Source organism: Phasianus colchicus, chromosome 4 (assembly GCF_987193195.1).
Source record: "Phasianus colchicus chromosome 4, bPhaCol1.hap1.1, whole genome shotgun sequence".
Taxonomy (NCBI): Eukaryota; Metazoa; Chordata; class Aves; order Galliformes; family Phasianidae; genus Phasianus; species Phasianus colchicus.
Genome location: NC_143439.1, coordinates 10,519,798 through 10,539,386, shown reverse-complemented (window position 1 = coordinate 10,539,386; position 19,589 = coordinate 10,519,798). Strand labels below are relative to the sequence as shown.

At 38.4% G+C, this 19,589-nt stretch overlaps 1 protein-coding gene across 20 annotated transcripts in view; it reads right to left on the bottom strand.

Moving 5' to 3' along the window:
* Positions 1–19,589, bottom strand: part of INPP4B (inositol polyphosphate-4-phosphatase type II B) — a 327,844-nt gene that overhangs the window by 281,646 nt on the left and 26,609 nt on the right. For 16 of the 20 annotated variants that reach the window (XR_016465803.1, XM_090138618.1, XM_090138627.1 and 13 more), the window contains exon 2: positions 1,374–1,430. The exons of 2 other annotated variants lie outside the window; for them this stretch is intronic. Coding sequence is in view for 15 of the 18 variants with exons in the window: in XM_090138618.1 (XP_089994744.1) it covers positions 1,374–1,385 (12 nt within the window). In the remaining 3 variants the exon portion in view is untranslated. Of the gene's footprint in view, positions 1–1,373; positions 1,431–3,712; positions 4,791–19,589 lie in introns of those variants that run through there. 2 more of the 20 variants (XM_090138617.1, XM_090138616.1) reach the window with 2 other exon arrangements.

Sequence of the window (19,589 nt, the reverse complement as noted above, 5' to 3'; positions counted from 1 at the left end):
CTGCTAGAAAGTAAGCCCCCTAGCAAGTGCTACATCATTTAATTTGATTTATTTGAAGTCATTGGCCTTTAATCACTCAGTTACCTATGTACTGCGTCTAGAAAATTGTGACATTTTTAAACTGTGCACCCACCATATCTCCTCATACTTTGTTTAAATGGTCAATCATCCTGAAACCATTTTATAAAATGCCAGAGGCTCCCGTGATATTCAAACACTTGAAGGAAAATGGCTAAGAAAGTGATGTAACTCAAAACCCGTTGCTAAAAATACTTTCTTTAAGTCATACAGCAGAATAACAACACATTGAAGGGTGTGACATAGGGGTATCATGGCCAGAATTTTGCTTTCATTTACATAAGACTTGTATGTCCTTTCACCACCCAAAGGAACGTAGCCGTAAGATGATCAAGCTGAAGAAACCAGTATCATGTTGACAGCATACGTACACAAATCCATCACACACTCCTAAATAGTCCTTTGCAAGCAAATAGTCCTTTGGAATTATATACGGATAAACATGCAAGTATAATATTAAAATAAGTCACTATATCACATTGAAAATCTTTCAGACATGATAATCCGTAAAACCATACTATCATTTCTATTCAACTGCTGGTCAATACAGTATGGAAATATCTTGAGAGCCAACTGTAAAGTATTTCATCAACAACAAAAAGCATCCCAAGCTTGGCACTATTCCCTCATTCTATTACCATTCAGCCAAGTACAGAAGCAGTGCTCATAGTACCACATACAGAGTAAGAAAAAGAGCAATTCCACTCTTGGAACTTATTCCTTCCAGAGGATAGGTGGCCTCAACTCCTACTCAATCCTAACTCAAATGAAGGCACTAAGCATCTTCTGCAAGACTTCCATTATGCATCAGGGTCAGACCCTCTTTAAAGAGGCTCTTCATTCTAGGCATATAACGGCTCTTTGCATCAAAGCAAAGTACTCGTACATAAAGGAGGAGAGAACAAAAGAACACTACTTAGTAAACTTAGTTAGAAAAAAACACTAAAAAAACATAATTGGGTCTCAAATGCCATCTTGAACATTAGGACGATACCTCAGTCAAGCAGGGAAATACTGGCTTCAGTTATTCCAGTGTACCCAAAAGAGAAATTCTAGATTTAAAATCTGTGAGCAAAATCTGACTAGACTAATCATGATTCAGCTACAGAATGTTATCATGAAGAACATTAGCATTATAGAAGGCAAACAGTGAATTTTTCTTCTCTACCATTCTAAAAATATCATCTTCTTTTCCCCCTAAAAGCACAATGCCAGTAGCTATCACAGAAAAGGATTACTCAAGTTCATACAGATTAAACTAACACATGAATAAAAGCAGTAGGAGAATGAATTACCTTATTTTTCATTAGAAAGAGTAGATTTCCTTTCAGTCAGCACCATCCCTCTCGTTTCTGTATGCAAAGAAGTAAGAGATTAATAAAAACAACCTTTTGTCTTCACACATTAAAAGCTTCTTAAAGAAGATGCATTAGTAATAAAGGTCAGAAAAGAAAATCATTAACAAGCAAAAAAAAGCCAGCTTCACTCAGCATCTGCCTATGTACAACATGCTGTTAAATGTCAGATAACTTCCCAGAAGGTTTACTCTATTCTGCAGCCGAGAGAATTGGTGACTGCAGCAGACACTCCACTGTGTTTTCTGTTTCTCTGCTTCCTCATCATATGGGAGCAGAAACAGAATCTTTAGCATGCTACAGTTTTCACTCCTATCATTTCAAAAGATAAAATATAATCCTTTTAAAGACAAAAACATTCAGTATTCTACTTAGATTATGACACGCTCATCTGGATTTGCAGTTTTCAGAAAATAGTGAGGAAATGAGACCCATCTATTCACAGTCACTTTACTGTTATTATCTTACTACACTTAAAAAAAGCAACTAACAAATGAAAACAGTATTGTATTTGTGTTACACATAATCAAACTTTTAAGAGAAGAGAATGTTTTAGAAATCTAGGGTGGATGGAAAAAAGCTTTCTTACTGAACTAGTCATTTTTTTATTGCATCGTGTTTCCTTCCAAATAAAGTACTTCTGTACCTATAGGTATAGACAGCATAATATATTTATCATAAACATTTCACATACCAATGTAAACTCTTTTGTATTTCTTGAGATCGTGTGTAAAACACGATGTATATAGACAGCAGTCAAACTTCAATTGCTAGGGAGCTGAAAAAGCCATAAAATCATGGTTACCCCACAGCTGCCTCCAGGGAATTTTTGTACTTCCCTCAATGCTGGACCACCAGTAGAGACATACAGCATGAACAGAGGGAAATCTCGTTAAATAAATAGTTACCTTTTATTCTTGATAATTTCAATAGAGATGTTTCAATAGAGAACATCTGAAAATCACAAGTTTTAGCTACAGTCCCTATGACTTACAGTAACTGATAACCCCCTCACTACAGGGAAGACATTGAGGCCCCGGAGCATGTCCAGAGAAGGGCAATGAAACTGGTGACGGGTCTGGAGCACAAGTCCTATGAGGAGCAGCTGAGGGAGCTGGGATTGTTTAGTCTGGAGAAGAGGAGACTCAGGGGAGCCCTCATTGCACTCTACAACTTCCTGAAGGGAGGTTGTGGTGAAAAGGGGTTTGACCTCTTCTCCCAGGCAACAAACAGGACCCAGGGAAATGGCCTCAAGTTGTACCAGAGGAGGTTTAGGTTAGACCTAAGGAAGAACTTTTTGTCTCAGAGAGTGGTCAGGCACTGGAATGGCTGCCCAAGGAGGTGGAGGAGTCACCGTCCCTGGCAGTGTTCAAGAGGTGTCCTGACGAGGAGCTGTGAGATCTGGTTTAGTAGCTTGTGGTAATGTGAAGACGGTTGGACTAGATCTTATAGGTAGTTTCCAACCTTATGATTCTATGATTCTGTAACAGTTACAATGTGAGGTATGGGAATTATTTTTGTTTAGTTCTGTGTTGCTGTTGCAGGGGGAGATTGATTTTTAATTATTCTTTATTATTTTTCCCCCTTGGTTTGGCTTATTTAGTTGTTTTTTTTTGTTATTTGTTCATCTGTTTTTGGTTGTTTCTGGATCTTTCCATACCTACTAAAGGATAGGAACAACACTGAAGTACTGTAAATTGATGCACATTCACCAGCTAAAATCTAAGCAAAGTTACCAAAGCTGAGATGATGTTTATGAGCAGAAATTTGCAACTCTGCTTAGCCTACGTTTCACTCTCAGAGCCCTGCATCAGCAGAAGGAATCTATTCCTAGTAAAAGGTATTTTTATATACTTGAGAAAATCACTGCCTCAAGCAGAACAAGTAGTAAACCTGAAGATTAGTCATATTTAATGACAAGCCTCTCAATGAAAATAATATACAATGGTCTGAATGCAACCTTTCTAGCAAGAGGACATAGTCTGGTTGCTGTGATCCAGAAGGATTTATTAAGCAAAAGGAACATTCCGTGCATGCACAGTTTTTGAAATGTTTTCCTAAAAATAATCAACAACTACTGACCATGCTAGAGACAGGATATCAGGCTATGTGGATGTTTGGTCAACAAAAGGTGTTTTTTGAAGCAATGCTAACAGTAAATGTATCACTAAACACAAAAAAAATATCCCACTTCTTCCAAACATCATTATTTCATTGGACAGAGCCTGATATGCTGCTTATTATGATAAGGCTGCTAATAACCTATTTAACATACTTACTGATTTCCTTAACAAGGGAACTGAGTGTACCTTCAATAAGTTTGCAGATGACATCAAGCTGGGAAACAGCAGTAATCTGTCTGGGGGTAGGAAGGGCCTTCAGGAAGATCCAGACAGGGTGAATGGTTGGGCTGAGGACACTGGGATGAAGTTCAACAAAACCAAGTGTCAGGTTCTGCACTTTGGTCACAACAATGCCAGGCAATACTACAAGCTTAGGCAGAAGATAGCATGCAAGACATGGAGCCAGGGGTGTTGGCTAAACATGAGCCAGCAGTGTGCCCAGGTAGCCAAGAAGGCCAATGGCATCTTGGCTTCTATCAGAAGCAGTGTTGCAAGCAGGGAGAGATCATCCATCTTCACAGATGCAGCTTTGGTGAGGCTGCGCTTAAGTACTACATTCAGTTCTGGCTCTTCACTACATGGAAGACACTGAGGGCCTGCAGCATGTTCAGACAAGGGCAATGAAGCCAGTGAGGGGTCTGGAGCACAAGTCTTACAGGGAACTGGGATTGTTCAGTGTGGAGAAGAGAAGACTCAGGCAAAACCTTACAGCTCTCAAAAATGACCTGAAAAGAGGTTGTGCTGAAGTGTGAGTCAGCCTCTTCTCCCAGCTAACAGCAATAGGACAAGAGGTAATAGCCTCAAGTTGCACCAAGGATTGTTCAGGTTGGATATTAAGAAAAATTTATTTTCTGAAGGAACGGTCAGATGCTTGAACTGGCTGCCCAGGGAGATGGTTGAGTCATCATTCCTGGAGGTGCTCAGCAAACATTTAGATGCTGTACTAAGGGACATGGGCTTAGATGGGAAATATTGCTGAAAGAAGGACAGCAGGACTATATCTTGGAGGTCTTTTCCATCCTTGATGATTCCATGATGTCAAGGACAGAAGCCTACTGAGAAACCCCAAAGGAGCAAGAAATCTATGTCCACTTAGTAGTCGGCCCAAAAGGCCTGCTGCATCCTCCATCAGAAGCTATGGCTACTCAACTCACTGGTAGAAAACAAAATATTCTTTAAGTATAGCACATTTTTTTCAGCCTCTTATCATAATCAAGTCTGGCCACATTCTTTATCCAAGCAAAATCAAAATAAATGCATCTCAATGAAGACCAGTTGGAACAAGTGAAAAACAAAACATTTGCTGTTGCTGAAATGATAGTATTAAAAGTAGTTCCTATTTAGCTGTGGAATCATTTCCTAACAGCTACCTAGGGAACAGGCATTTGTTCAGGCTTACTGGAAATTGAAAGGCATTTTAAATAAGCTCATAAATGCCAGAGGAAACTTGCAAAGGTGGTGGCAAAATGAGCCATAAAAAACTTATGACGAGAGACCACAATTTCAGGTGAGTAAGGCTTGAGAAACAGGATAACACTTTAAACATGGAAACTAATAACTAGTGACTTGCAGCCAACAAGTCAAAAAGGGGGGAGGAAAAAAACTTAAGCCTTGAGTACTGTTTCTCAACCATATAACAGAAAAAAAAACTGAGCAAAATGAAGAGCTTGTTTTCACCTTTCTTACTTAGAAAAGTATTTAGCATCACTCAAGCATCAGTAATTAAGACAACTGAAGATGCTGAAACGTAGGTGATTAGTGAAACTGTAAGCTGACATCTGCAGCAAACATGCACATCAACCATGGGCTGTTTTCATTGCATATCATTTTTATTTATTAAGTCTTCATCCCTCAGCGCTCTGCAAATCTTCAGCTTTCTTTCCTTGCCAAAACAACATGATGGTCACTTGACAAACAGTCAGTTTTAGCATTTAATCTCATTGAGTTGCCAGGGAAGAAGATGAAGTAAGTAAATGATGGAGGACAATACTGATGCTAGTTAGTTTGTTGAAGCAGAGCATAATTTAGGCAGCAGATATGAAGGTCAACTGAAATACTGAAAACAAATATAAAAATAGTTTATGTTGCTGTCTGTTATTTCCTTTGAGTTATGTACTACAAATACTTCATAGTATGGAAGTAGTACAAATGATAGGGAAAAATGCAAGGTTGTAAGTGCATCTTCTTCCCCATACAATCACCTAAAAAAATAATACGTTGAGCTTTCCAGAGTCTCTAGAATCTCATACAGAAGTCCTAGTTTGATGCACCTTTTTTTTTTTTTACACAGTTCAATAGTACTGCTAATACGTCTTGACTATAGGTATATAAATAACTTGAAAGCTCAAGTATCATTCATGTGGCAGCTGAAGGGGTAGAAGTTGCCTTGTTCTTTGATCTCCTCCACAAGAACAATAACTCTAATAGAATATGAAGTGTAAACTCTTAAGTTTCATAACTTACTCAAGCACTGATATTTTGTTATGCCATGAGTTATTACTAACTCAGTACTTCCTCTTCATTCATGATATTTTAACAGTTTTCAATTAGTATGGAAAAAATTCAGGACAATAATTATCCCAAAGTACGTTCATCAGAAATTTAACTTAATGGAAGAAATTACACTGGATACATATACAAGATCTTCAGTTCCCTCAGAGCCCCTTCCATTTGTCTGAAATAACTCCGAAGTTCTGTTCGGTAGCCGCAATTTTGGAAACTAGAAATTGTATGGTGAGCAACATTTGTCCAAATTGCAGTTACTACAGCACCATTTCATGTTGCTGCAAAAGGGAGAAAATAAGGACGTAAGTAGTTTTAAATAATTTTTTGTAATCTCCAAAATATTATAGGATCTTAATATCCAATTTTTTGTAAGAGTTGTTCTCAAAAGACATTCTTGGAATCAACCTTATTCAAACGTAAGTTTCTTAGGTGGCTCTTAATGTAGCTGTAATATTACTTAAAGAATCCTTCCCATGAGCAGACTTCGGAGGCCACTTTCCATCAGTGAGTTGGAAGTTCTGCCAAGGACATCATCTTTCACAGCAAGAGAACTACAGCTCTCAACAACTCCTGATCAAGTTTTTCCTCAGTTGCTGAGATGAAGAACAAGTTGCATGATTTGTAGCGTACCTTTCTGTTGGCCCTTTTATTCCTGATTTTCCCTCTTTATATTCTTTTTTTTTTTTTTTACCCCTCACAATTGATGACTTATACGATCTCTTTCTATTCTCAATCAACAAACCACAGCCAATTCCAATAGCACTATAAGACCAAAAGCAGACCGTGTACAGAGTAATACTTGCACATTATGAAAGATGGACAATCATAAATACAGTGGTCAGAAGACAAGTCTCCAAATAGGTTTTTCCCCACTAGAAGGGTGCCACAATTCTGTGATGAATTCCCATAAAGTTTAAAACTATTCCAAGTTTGCTTTTCCTTACCAATAACTTCACAAGCAAGAAACAAGAACCTTACAAGCAGTCCCATCACATATCTAAGCATTAGAAAGCTGGAGCTTCCATCTCTCCAATTGTTCTTCCCTATCTTTTTCTTCCCTGTTTTCTCTTTAGCATCAACAGCTATTCCTAAGTTTATCATCATGCCTTTGACTCCATTTCATAGTACTTTTGAGGTTATCACCTCAACCTTACAGTCATCAAAAAGCCTGACCTGCAATTTACAACATACAAGCACACTACTACGATCAGAACGAGCAGCTGCACCTGCATGGAGCCTGTGTCCTCTGAATTGATGAACTAAAAATGTGGAAACATGAGTCAGAGAACTTAGAGAAAGGAAATTCACCAAAACTATAATCTAATACTACAAACATACTCAGTGTTGAAGACCCAAGCCAATAGAGATGAAAAGGACAGGAAAAAAAAGGCCGCTGGGCAGGCCAACATGACAAACAAAAGCCAGTTTTAATGCCCCTTACATATAATCCACAGGGACTTTGGGACTGACAATCTGCATATTCCCCACTAGGCTCTGTATGCTTAGTTGAATTACTCATCACTTTTATGGACACAATGTACTTTCACAACAGTAGCAAACATAGTGCTTGCAATAGACCTACTTGATTTAAATTGAAAATAACAAAAAAGGTATGTTTATGGGTCTTTTTAAATCTACCCTAAGCAGTACCTTCAGCTGTACAGTTACTTGAAATTGCTTCAACCTCTTCAAATAGCATGGAAGAAGCCAGATCCTGGTAGTCTAGTCCCAGATGGAAAGAGTCACTGAAAACCATCAATAACTGAATAAAATTATGCTAAGAAAGAAATGAAGGTTACTGGCTAAACTCTAATTATGCTTAAATGCAGTAATTACTGTAAAGTACAGACATCTGTACTCCACAGAGAACTGCGGAGTACAGAAGACCAGGGGAAGAAATAAGTTGTAAACCACTACTCAAAAAAGCTTTTGCTTCCCAGCAAAAGAGAAAACAGAGGCAAACACCCAAAATATTCTTCTGTTTATCTGAAAAGGCTATTAGAAAGAGTAAATAAACTGCAGGGGGAGATATGCATACTGACATTCTTATTCTTTCCTTTAAGGGAAACGGTAAACCTCTTGTGCTGATCTATCAGTAAAGCAGTAACTGCCTAGAAAATTCTTAGTACATCTGTGAATCACTTGCCTTGAATAGAAGCCGTAACACATAAATCACACAGGACAATAAGGAATAACAGACAGCAGTTAAAACCCCCAAGATAACGTGCTTCGATACATACAAGTCAACAGCAGCCTTGAAACGCAAGGCAGCTGGGCCAGCAGTTCTGCAGGGCAGTAACAAGCAAGGTGTCTGTTCCCTGGAAGTCTGACAAAGAAGCTAAACCCATCTAACAGTGTCTGCAAGTTACTCAGACCTAGAAGACGTAAGAGACTGTGGATCTCAAAGTTGAGTTTAATGTACTAACCTGATGATCATCCAAAGATTATCATGGCTACTACCGTGACAGCAATAAAATGAAAGGTAAAAACCACAATAGAAATGTCTGCCTTCAGCTGCAGCACTGGTTTTCCTTGGAGAAGCAGAAAAACTCATTAACTACAATCAACTTCCCTTCTGGCTCCATTTCAGAATACAGCTGTCAGTCAGGAAGACTGCTTACTCATACACTGCCTTTAAATGTTCTTCTGGCTCATCTCTTTCCTCTGAGCTGAGCTAGAAAAAGATGCCATCTTCAGTTATTTAATCCTGATGGTTTGAGAGAGGCATAATTTAACACTTGTGTTTAGAGAGACAGCCACACCGAATCCAAAGCCCCTCTCGCTATTTTTTCCCCAGACAATTATCAAAACCTGAATTTACTGGGAACCCAAACCAGTCAAGCATTTAGTGAGTTACCAGAAGACAGTGGAAGCAAGGTCTGCAGAACAGCTTACTAGGAGGGTTTTCATCAGCTCAGGATAACCACCCAGCTAAGGATGATCAAAGCAGTAAGAGCAGGAGGTCAGTAATGTCATTAAGATGCAGAGAAACCACCCTCACAATGCACACGCTATCCTTAAACACTTGCAAGACAGCCTTTTAGGTTTTCAAGTTTCCTTGATAAAACAACTTTCAAAACTACAAGATAAAGTCAGTCTTCCAAAACCATTTCCAAAAGTGACTGCAATTAATGAGATGTACTCCAATGACCTGGCTAAGAGGAATCCAGCCACACCTATTACAACACGGTTTCAGAATACACCACAGTTAAACGTCTGACTTCAATTCCCTATTTATTTACAAACCTATGCAGCAGAATCCTTTCTGTAGTCTCCAGAAATATAAGCACACAAGTCTTTTGTAACATGTCATTTCAAATTAAATAAAATTCAACAACAAAAAAAAAGGAGCAGCAAGTGCAGCACCGCAGCTAATGTAGAGCTCCTCTTCATGTTCAAGTCAGCAAGTTAGCCTGAAGGAGGCAGGGAGCAAGGACCAGTGACCAACTAAAGTCTCCATGGCCAGGAGAGGTAGATAGAGCAACCACTTCCAAAGAGTGCAGTATGTTAAAAATTGCAGCACGCTCCACTCTACAAAATGCAGTATTCCAGTAGGAAGAACATGATCTTCTGTCTCTCAAAGACCTTTTTTACTGTCTCTTCCAGTATCTATACCGATGTAGAAGGTAAAGGCAGCCCTAAAATATTAGAACTGATATCATAGTGTTCTGCCCATTTTTGCTATAACAAGCTACTGTACTGAAACAGCAGTCTACTCTCTGAAAGATAAAGGCTTTTTTTTAAAAAAAAGATCTTAAAATGCTTGCAGTCCAAACAACTCTGATTTTAACACTTTTACTTCTTGCTTTGCTTCCTATCCTAGAAGCAAAGTTCTGTATCTATACTGATAGAAAAAAAAGTCACATTGCTGAGAAATCAAAGAGATGATAAGGTTGCTCTCTATCCTCCCGTCTCCCCAATGAACACAACAGATTAGAGATACCAGGGGGCTTACCTGAGCTATGAATGTAAGAAGATTTTAAGTGTATTTGAGAGATTTGGGGTCCATTTGAGTACTAAGATTTTAGCCTTGAGTAGACCGAGTCAAGTCACCCAGAAATTTAAATACAACATTTTTATTTTCACATATGATTTTAAGTACTTGACACAAAGTTCCTTCAGCAAGTCTCAGACAGCACACATTATTTTTGTTTTGGCCTTAACAAGAACGAACCTTACCACTTTTCTTAGTAGTGTCAATTCTGCTCTGGATCTCATTTTCCCCGTGGTCTTCAAGAGAGAAACTCAAGTTTTCCTCCTTATAGAAACTCTGAGGTGTCTGCAGACCAGCAGAGGTTCCTATTTTACAGTCCCAGTTCAGGACAGACCATGAGTTCTTCTACACTCTTCAAAAGGAAGAGATTACTGGGTTCTCTCTAATCTCAATGAAAGGAAAGTGTGGTAAATAAAGAAATTACTATTTGATTATGATGCATTGAATAATTAAAACTCAGACATAGAAAGAAAAGCCTTATGAAGTACATTCCCTGTTGAAATACATTGCTCCTGGCAGATCACAAATAACTGGCTACCTACATTTCTGATTAAAAAAGATACTTTATCAGTTGAGAACGCAATCACTGAACAAATAAATGTAGGAAGCAGTGACACAGTGTTATTATGTTAAGGAAGAGCAGTACATCATTTTAAATGTCTCAATAATAATGATTCAGTGTTAACATTCCATTAGGCTCAAAGTCTCAGTTCAGCAGAAACTATGGTGTCATCTGGGAAAAGGAATGTTCAGGTGGATGTGCAGAACAGACATTTAGCAGAAGAAGGGAAGAAGAAATGGAACAGAGTATCAGAACCGAAGAAGTTGTTGCCTTATACCCATCTGACAACTAGAAAACAACATAGCTCACCCTAAAGTAAATCTAGATTTCCAGTTCTTAAATGTCAGCCACTGTGCTACCCATTTTCACTAATATGCCAATTTTTACTAGCTGAAAACACAAAGGAAATAAAGTCGCCTGGAAAATAAGTTACATTTTATCAAGTAAACTGTTAACTGGATTATACAGTCAAATATTTCATTAGATTTTCGCCTAATTGCAAATGCCATCCTACTCTCTTCAGCTACCAGGAGTCACAAGCAAGCATCTTGCAAAAATTTTTAAACAGCTTTAGTCTAAGAATTTAGAACTGAGAAGTAGCTCAGCTAAATACAAAGCAGTACACTTTCTTCAAATACAAATCATCACACAATGATGAAAAACTGCACAGTAGTAACAAAGAAAAAAGAGGTTTTCTCAGTTACATACAAAATAGGATCATTTTGCTTAGGTACAGAATTATTTGGAGTAAAAAGCCCATGACTTCAGCAGCACAACGCAATGGTTAGAGAACAGGTATGACTGAATTAAGTGACGTTTGTACTGAAAATGTAACTATGATGATTTTTACTAGAGGCAGCCCCTTTGCTCAGACTGTGTATGTCTGTAATGAAAAACCACAGCTGCCTAGTGCAGTCCAAACCTCTCGCCACAGAGCTGATCTTGCCTCAGGATGTCAATGGTTGGTAGCAGCCTCTCTTCCATCCCTACTGAAACGGCACCTCATTGCACAGCCTGGAAAAGCTGTTCAACACCAAACTAGAAGTTCTCCTCCTGCATTTTTATCACACCTACGTACTTGGAAGGATTCTCAGCTTCTCAAAGACCTCCTGAACACAAATTAATGGGGAAACCAGCACGGAGCAGAGAAACAGAACTTAGGAGACCAACAAATCTGAAGCGCACACAAAAAAAACCAAACAACTCTAAGTAGTATTAAAAGAAAAGCTTCATCCCTAAAAGCATCAGCCTTCAAAGCTCAGTGTAGGAAACTTCTTATAGGCAAGTTCCTTGCATTGGAACAGGCTACTCCTTGTCACACCAGCATTCTTTGCTTTCTTGTCATCCTATCACAGAAGCAAGCACAACCCCAGCCCCTCTCACCAACCTGAGTTTGCCTACAGTTTCCATTTACAGCACATGCTGATGCAGCAGTAGCATCTCAAAGCCTAATGAAAAAGGGGCTTCAAACAATAAGCACAGCCTCACGAAGTTACCTTCCAAATAAAAATTGTAGCAGGACTATACTCAGTCCCAGTCAGCACTGAAGCAGTTACCTATGATTACTGCTGACATACAGCCAGATTCTGAGCAAGGTTATAAACAACACAGCCATATAGTTCAAGTGACTATGAAATAACACAATTACTTAAATACCAAATTAAATTTGAATAATATCATTGTGAATTATCTTCCTTACTGCATTGTTCTATCACTGCAGACTCTTCCTGCACTTATTTTGATCTTAATTGAATTTCCATGCATTAAAGGATGTGAATCTCTGAAGATTTAGCTGTGGTCTGTATTAAGTAAGAAAACACTCGGTAACCTGTGAAACAGAAGTGTTCCTCCAGAAAACAGTGTAATGGCATTTTCTAGGAGGTGCCATTCAAATAGTCACTTTTCAGAGCCTGTGTCAAAACTACAGACTCCACAAAAAGAGCTCCACAGCACAAAGCTATCAAAGACCACCAGCTCAAGTGGGAACGTGGGAAAGAGACTGGATGTGTGGGAACAACAAGAGGACCAAACATCTTCAGAGGTCACAAGAGAAATCATCAGGGTTGGTATTTAGAGCTCAAACACTGACTGAGTTTGGCCTGGGAGCAGTGAAGTCTTCAAAGGTGGTGGGAGAACAGAACAAGCAGAGAGGAATGCAGAAGAGGAGACCTACATGGGAGGTGCTGACAGATAAATAAGGATAACATGTAGTTAAGGAGGCAACACACACACACACACACCTCTCAAGATCCAGGCTGGAAGAGTCAGTTTTGTGATGAACCTACTGCTTCTTCCAGCTATCTGTACAAACCTAGGTTCCTCTGTAGGCCAACAGCTCTGCTGCAACTGCTGGAGGGTTGAGGTACTTCCTGCAGTCAGTGTGTAATAGCCAGAAAATTGTTATTTCAAGTAGAACATCAGTGGACTTGAGTTTTTTTTCTTCCTTGTTGATGAATCTCCATCTAGTTAAAGCTGATGAAGCTTTAACAATTTGGGAACTGAGGTTATTTTGTCTACCTTGTTCAAGGCAGAAACACAACTCGCACAGAAATTTAGAAAAAGGTTAAGAAATTTAAATTCTTCTAGTAAGAGGACATCACCTTTGCCCAAGAACATCTTAAAATTGGCAGACTGCAAGCATGCACACACAATATTAACGCTTACAAAAATATCCTACTCAATTTATGCAGCGATGGTTGTTGCTCTCCTACTATCAATTCATTATGATATATCAGCACCTCACAAGAGAGGCAAAAAACAAACCCACAGTGGCTCAAAAACTGACTTAACTTCCTTCAAGGCAGTCAAGCAATTAGGATGTTAGCTTGAAGATATGAACAGTAGCAAGTTGTTCTCATTGTTTCTCACAGACTTAACTCTCACCTTCCTTTCCTAGCATAAAGATTTTAAAAGAAAGGGTTAAAGAAAGATATCTCACATATATTGGTTTGGAAAGCATGAAGTTCCTTTTACCTTCTTGGTAACTATTACCAAAGCTTTATCTTCTGACCAACATCCCCCTTTGGTTTTGAAATTTTATCTTTTTTTTTTTTTTTTTTTTTTTTTTACTTCCTGTAAGCAGTAAAACAGACCCACAAGACTTCTTTATTAAGCCATTTATTGTTGATTTGCTCCCTGCCCACTGACATTTCACTGGATTTGACTGGTCTGTGGATGTATCAGCAGATCTCTCCTGCCGTAGCTAAAAAGCAAAACATGAATTTAAAAATGTGAAGACTCTAATTTGGAAGGTAACTACCTTGCCATTAGCACAGGCACCAAGACCAGACGGATTTCTACAGTTGTAGTAACTGCCAGGGCAGGCTGGGAAGATTTTTTGTGCTGGTCATAAAGTGTTTAAGAATAAAAGATTTCTCCTATTATCAGCTCTCGAGGACAAAAAATTATCAAGGGTCAGAAACATGTCAGCTATAGGAGCATCCACTTTAAAAGCCTGAAGTCCTATAAGACATTTCTCTCGACAAGATTTAGAGCAACTCTTTGTCAGCTTTTTAGCGGCGTTTCAAATTGATTAGATTTAATCCTCAAAAGAAACTGTAACAAGTAGTTACTCCTCCTAAAGCTCGTGGATTTAATTCAAAGAAAAACAGACAACAACCAGTGCCTTATGGTTCCTAATGATCAATGGAACTTGAAGAACAAGGGCTGAAGAAACAGGGTCCAACCACATTAAAAACAGAACAGAATTGAATCTATGACTTATCAAACCAAAGGCAACAACAGAATCCAATCCCTTTCACAGTGCATAGTCCTGAGCTCAAAACTAAGAGCATCAAGATAGTTAGCTAGCTATCTCCAAAGGAATGCTGTTTAGCACCTTTCTGCTTTTGCAGCATGAGCTTTCTGTTATCTCCAAATTAAATACCTTCATCTCCCAATTATCTACATTATTATGCCACCACTGACCCTTACGTTACATTTAAGGTTTCTCCTTTGCCTTACTGGAAGACTTAAAGAAAGCCAAGTGGATTATTTTATTTAAAAGATCTGAATTTTAATTGGTCCTGCATGGAGCCAGGGGTTGGACTTGATCCTTGTGGGTCCCTTCCAATGTGCAATATTCAGTGTACCCATGATTTCTTACAGTAAATACTTTCCATATATTATGATCTCTCTCACACATCATTTTCATCTCATACCAACAGTTTCCACTCTCCAGATCCAGCTCTGCGCCTACTACAGAAATCAAGCAACACCCAGAAACACTTCTCACTAAGCTGCTATTCACCTAGCAGCTTCTGTTTCACTTTGTCTCTTAATTATGAGAGTTACGCATCATGTATTACAGTGCTATGCAATAACCTCTATTTCTAGCATTCCTGAAAAGGTCATATCCTTCAATAGACACGCTCCACCATGACTGTTATGCTATGATCTTATGGCCACAATATCCAGTTTATAATCTGCAATTCAAATTGCTCCATTTTATGCCCTGAGCTCCTGGCACTTGCACAGAAGTTCTTCTGCTTTGTGCTTCAGCTGACGGGTTCTTAACTGAGCTCAAAGCTGACAGAGCTGTAACCACTAGTTATATTACCTAAGCACTGTTTTCAGAGGTACTTACTGCACCTAACTACAACTGTAATCATTGTCAGCTGTTCTACACTGTTACCCCAATTTACTTGGGTGTTCTCCTGGATTGTCTACCATTTTTTATGTAGACTTGAAAAAAATAGATATGCAAATCTGTCACACTTCACAGTCTGAGGTTCTTCAGCAATGGCACAAACTCTCAATGCCAGCAAGCTGCTTCTCCAGGAATTACAATTTGAGCTCAACTCTCAAAAGACCTCTATTTCAGCAGATGTGCTTTAAAGGGTCAACATGTTCAAATACTTTCTGTAGGATTAGCTCTCAAGATTCTCTGTTCAGTACCAAGGGAGCCTTCACACAGCTGAGCATCTTGTCCATCCCATTGGACCTTTCCAAAAAGAAATTTCCACCATCTGCAAGGTTACTAATATGCATCTTTTTATTACTTTCCATTTGCCGGACTTCTCTTCTGCCTTGTTTTTAAAAACACAAGCTTCCAATGAATGAATGTACATTACATTGAACTGAGCTTGTCATCTGAGTCTTCTGTCCAGCAGATCTGCAAATCTAATGAAGTTATGTTACCTGCCCATTCTTCAATACTTTTAAGCCTTATGTGACCTCTAGCCTGTATGCTTTTGGCCTACCCATGACAAAGAAATGCATTCAACAAAGTAGGTCAGCAGGCTTGGAAAGGAGGCTCATTGGAACTCATCACCACTTTCACCTTTCTCTCCACAGAAATGAAGTAGGCTGTTATCCTCACTGCCATGTATTACGTGGAATTCCCAGTGACTGGTTTTCTAAGCAACACGAAAAAAATCTCACAGGAAAATCGAGTGCAGGTTTAGTGTCCTGTTAGAAATTGAAGTTGGAAACATTCAAACTGGAAGCGGAGTTCAGTCACTGAGAAGTGTTAGATTTTAGTTGTGTAATCACAGCAAAACACCACAACTTACAGAGCTGCAAGGGTACTACCATAGTAAGAAAGCTCTGGACTTCAAATGCCAACTTATCACTTTTCTTAAGCAACAATAAAGAAAATCAGGACAAAGCGTAAAAGAAGCAGCCACAACTCTATTTCCACACTCCCCACATGTAAAACAGACAGAAGCAATTTAGAATTAGAAACAATAGCTAACACTAGGAGATATTCATATTGAGAGAAAACCAAGCCCTACTTAGTGAAAGGACGGGAAATGGCCAAACATGCAGAAAATAAGCAACAAATATAGAATGTTGCCATTTTGTATGGCATGGAACAGAAAGTTAATGCAGGCAGACACTACTGTTCAGTATATTTGGCATCGATTTCTAAGCATTTCATACGATGCTTAAAACTGAGATTAAACCATCTGAAAGATGCTTTGCTTACAGTGCAGACCATTTTGATAGAACACTAATCTTAGTGTTAATTACTCCTGCCTGAGTTATCACTAGGGGAGAAGATACAGAACAGTAGCTGGGATAGTTTTCTTTTTTATACTACTACAAGATTTATTAAAAACAAGGGGGAGGCTAAGTAAAGAAATGGTCGCACAGAGTTATAACAGCACAAGGTTGGTTTTACCAGCAATTGACATCACATACAAAGAAGATGTGAATGGTTACCAAAACACTATGTTGATTCAGTATCAAGGAACATTTGGTGGTACATAAACTAGAGTCAATTGACACTGAATTACTTGATCATTTTCTCAGTTCAGGCCTCATATTCTTACTGGAAAGGTAAAGATATGCAGACAGCTTTATCACAAAGCTTCCAGCCAGGCTATTTAAAATAGCAAGCCTGATCTCTAGACCCAGACTCTATCACAGAAAGATAGAACAGTAAAACTAAAGTTACATTTCTTTTTTTTTTTTAACCCAAGTGAGAAGAAACCAAAGAAATAAAGCCACTACTCTCCTTTAAAAATTTCAAGTGAAACACTGTCACCTCTCCATTGGGCACTAATGAGATGCTGTATTGGCTACAAATACAAGAAGCAACATAGCTTCTACCACATCTGCTGAAAGGTTACAACCCAAGTTCTCCTAGGACAGTTCAATTCCATCAGCTCACACTTTCAATGAAGCCTGGCCCTACTGCAAGTAGTAACCTAACTCCTTCTCTTGCCTGTTCAACCTTACTTCTCCTGCACAGTTAGTTACCCGTCTATTAAAATCTTATGACACAGATATTTTGCCTTGACAAAGTCTGAATACTTTGCCTATAATACAGTTGGATGTGTGTTGTACCATGCACACCTTTTCTTAAACTAAAACAATAATTCTACTGTAAGTTACCTACATTCAGTTTCCACATTATTTTACAGGAAATGAAAGCTTGGCTAGCCTCACAAATCTGCTTGCACACATGTATGCACTTCTCATGCAACCACCTTACCTCTTGTCATTTTCACACTGCTTGATTAGCCCATACACCAGCTATATTTTTAATACACAAACCAGAAAATTATTGGCCAAGACTGTCTTAATTATTATTGATGCCTTTTCATCAATCCATTAATTTTTTAAAAATTTTAGTCTCAACTTTAGGATTACTTTGTCTACAAGGTTGGTACCCTGTATTTCACTAAAATGAAATGGTGATGGAAGTTGCTTAAGAGTTTTACCCACTCATTCAAACTGCTACAAGTTCTCTACACAGTTACGTACTCAGATTTAATTTACTGAAGCAGGTACAGGGCAGTCAGCACAAAAGTTGCATGTCTGAATTCATAGGATTAAATGAATTATGCCCTACCAAAAACCTAAAGTAGGGTTGATCATATAAAAAATTAGCAGTAGATATGTAAACGTGATATAAATTAATCCACCTGGGATTAAAAGATCAATTCCCCAGTAGGACTTCTGGGTATTAGATAAATGATTTAAAAAAATCATTCTGGATTCAACCCAGGATTAGAAAGCAAGTAATTTTACATATGCCTGATTGCATCCAAATTCCTTTAGATGAAGAACCTACTGATACCAACCTACAAATTTGCTTTGTATGAATTTCACTCATTTCCAAAAACACTGACCAAAAAATGGATTCAACTGCAAATGGCCCCTGTGCCCAAGAAATAAGTCTGGAATGTAGACACATATATATATGTATAATACATAATTTTCTACCACAGCCTACAGAGAGAATGGTATATACTCAACAAAGGAGAGAAAATAGTAAGGCATCAAGTTCAGCTACTGAAGAAGGAAACGAAAAGACAAGCCAGGCCCATAATAAAATAAGTAAAAGAAGAGCCAGCTCAGTACCCCATAAGGACATAAAAAACTCCTTTAAAAAAAAAAAGGAAACAGATAATTGATTATTTGCAAATATCTGAAACACAAATGCATACTTCCTAAATTTTAAGGAATCAGTTACTAAGACGTAGGCAACTTCCTATTTCCTTTGCAGCAGATCTCCACTTATGTGCCCTAAAGGACCAGGTTAAACCAGAACACTCTTGAGTGAATGTAGAGTCTTAATATCTCAATATTTTATGAGAAGTGAATACCAGTGTTGAGTCCTGCATCAATCGGACTTTCCACAGTAGAGCAACTGATTTGCTTTCTGCTGCTGTTTCAAATTTCTCTGTACTGAGCAAAGGGACAGGGATCTCAAGATGCTCAGTAATAAAAATTGGGTTTTAATACCTGAATTGTTCTTTCAAACGCAGCTGAAACATAATCCCTGAAGGTTATGGTTCTCTATACTTGAAAGACCATTCCTCATAGGATTAATTTCTGTAATAGCACAGCTGATCACTACCAGTAAGCAAATCAACACATAATCAAGCAGATAAATGTACGCCAATAAGTCATTTCCGTAAATCTGAAAGGAATCCCTTGATGTCTACAAGACAGCAGTTTTATCTTAGGCTAACTTTGAAGTGAAGCCTTAAAAAAACCCAATTTCTCTGTCCACTTGGAGTAATGATTATCTAAATCCAGCTGCTTTACTATTTGTTATTGTCTTCTGCCCATCTTCTACAGCCAGATTCTCTTTTATGAGAACACCTAATCTGCCCTACCGAGCCTGATTACAGACTAGACATGGCTAACCATAGACTCTTATCATCCTGTTGTGCTTTAAAGGCAATAAAATAATGCATTCCACAGCAGAGGTCTTCACAAGGTGGCTCTGTATTTCTCATCACCTCATAGAAAAAACAAGCCCTGGAAGTCAACTAGATGGATGCTAGTATTGTGGTCTTGCAATCTTTTGTCTTTCTGATCACTTCACTCAATTACTGTTCCACTTCAACCTATTTTTACTTCTCTCGCACCACAGATTTGGACCATACATATTTTGGTTAGCTAGGAAAAGCAAGGCAAGGTTGGAAAAACCTGAATGTTAAGTAGGATTTAATCAGCCAACGAATAGTGTATTTGTGAACCAAGTGTTTTAGATATAACAGAAAGACCAACGG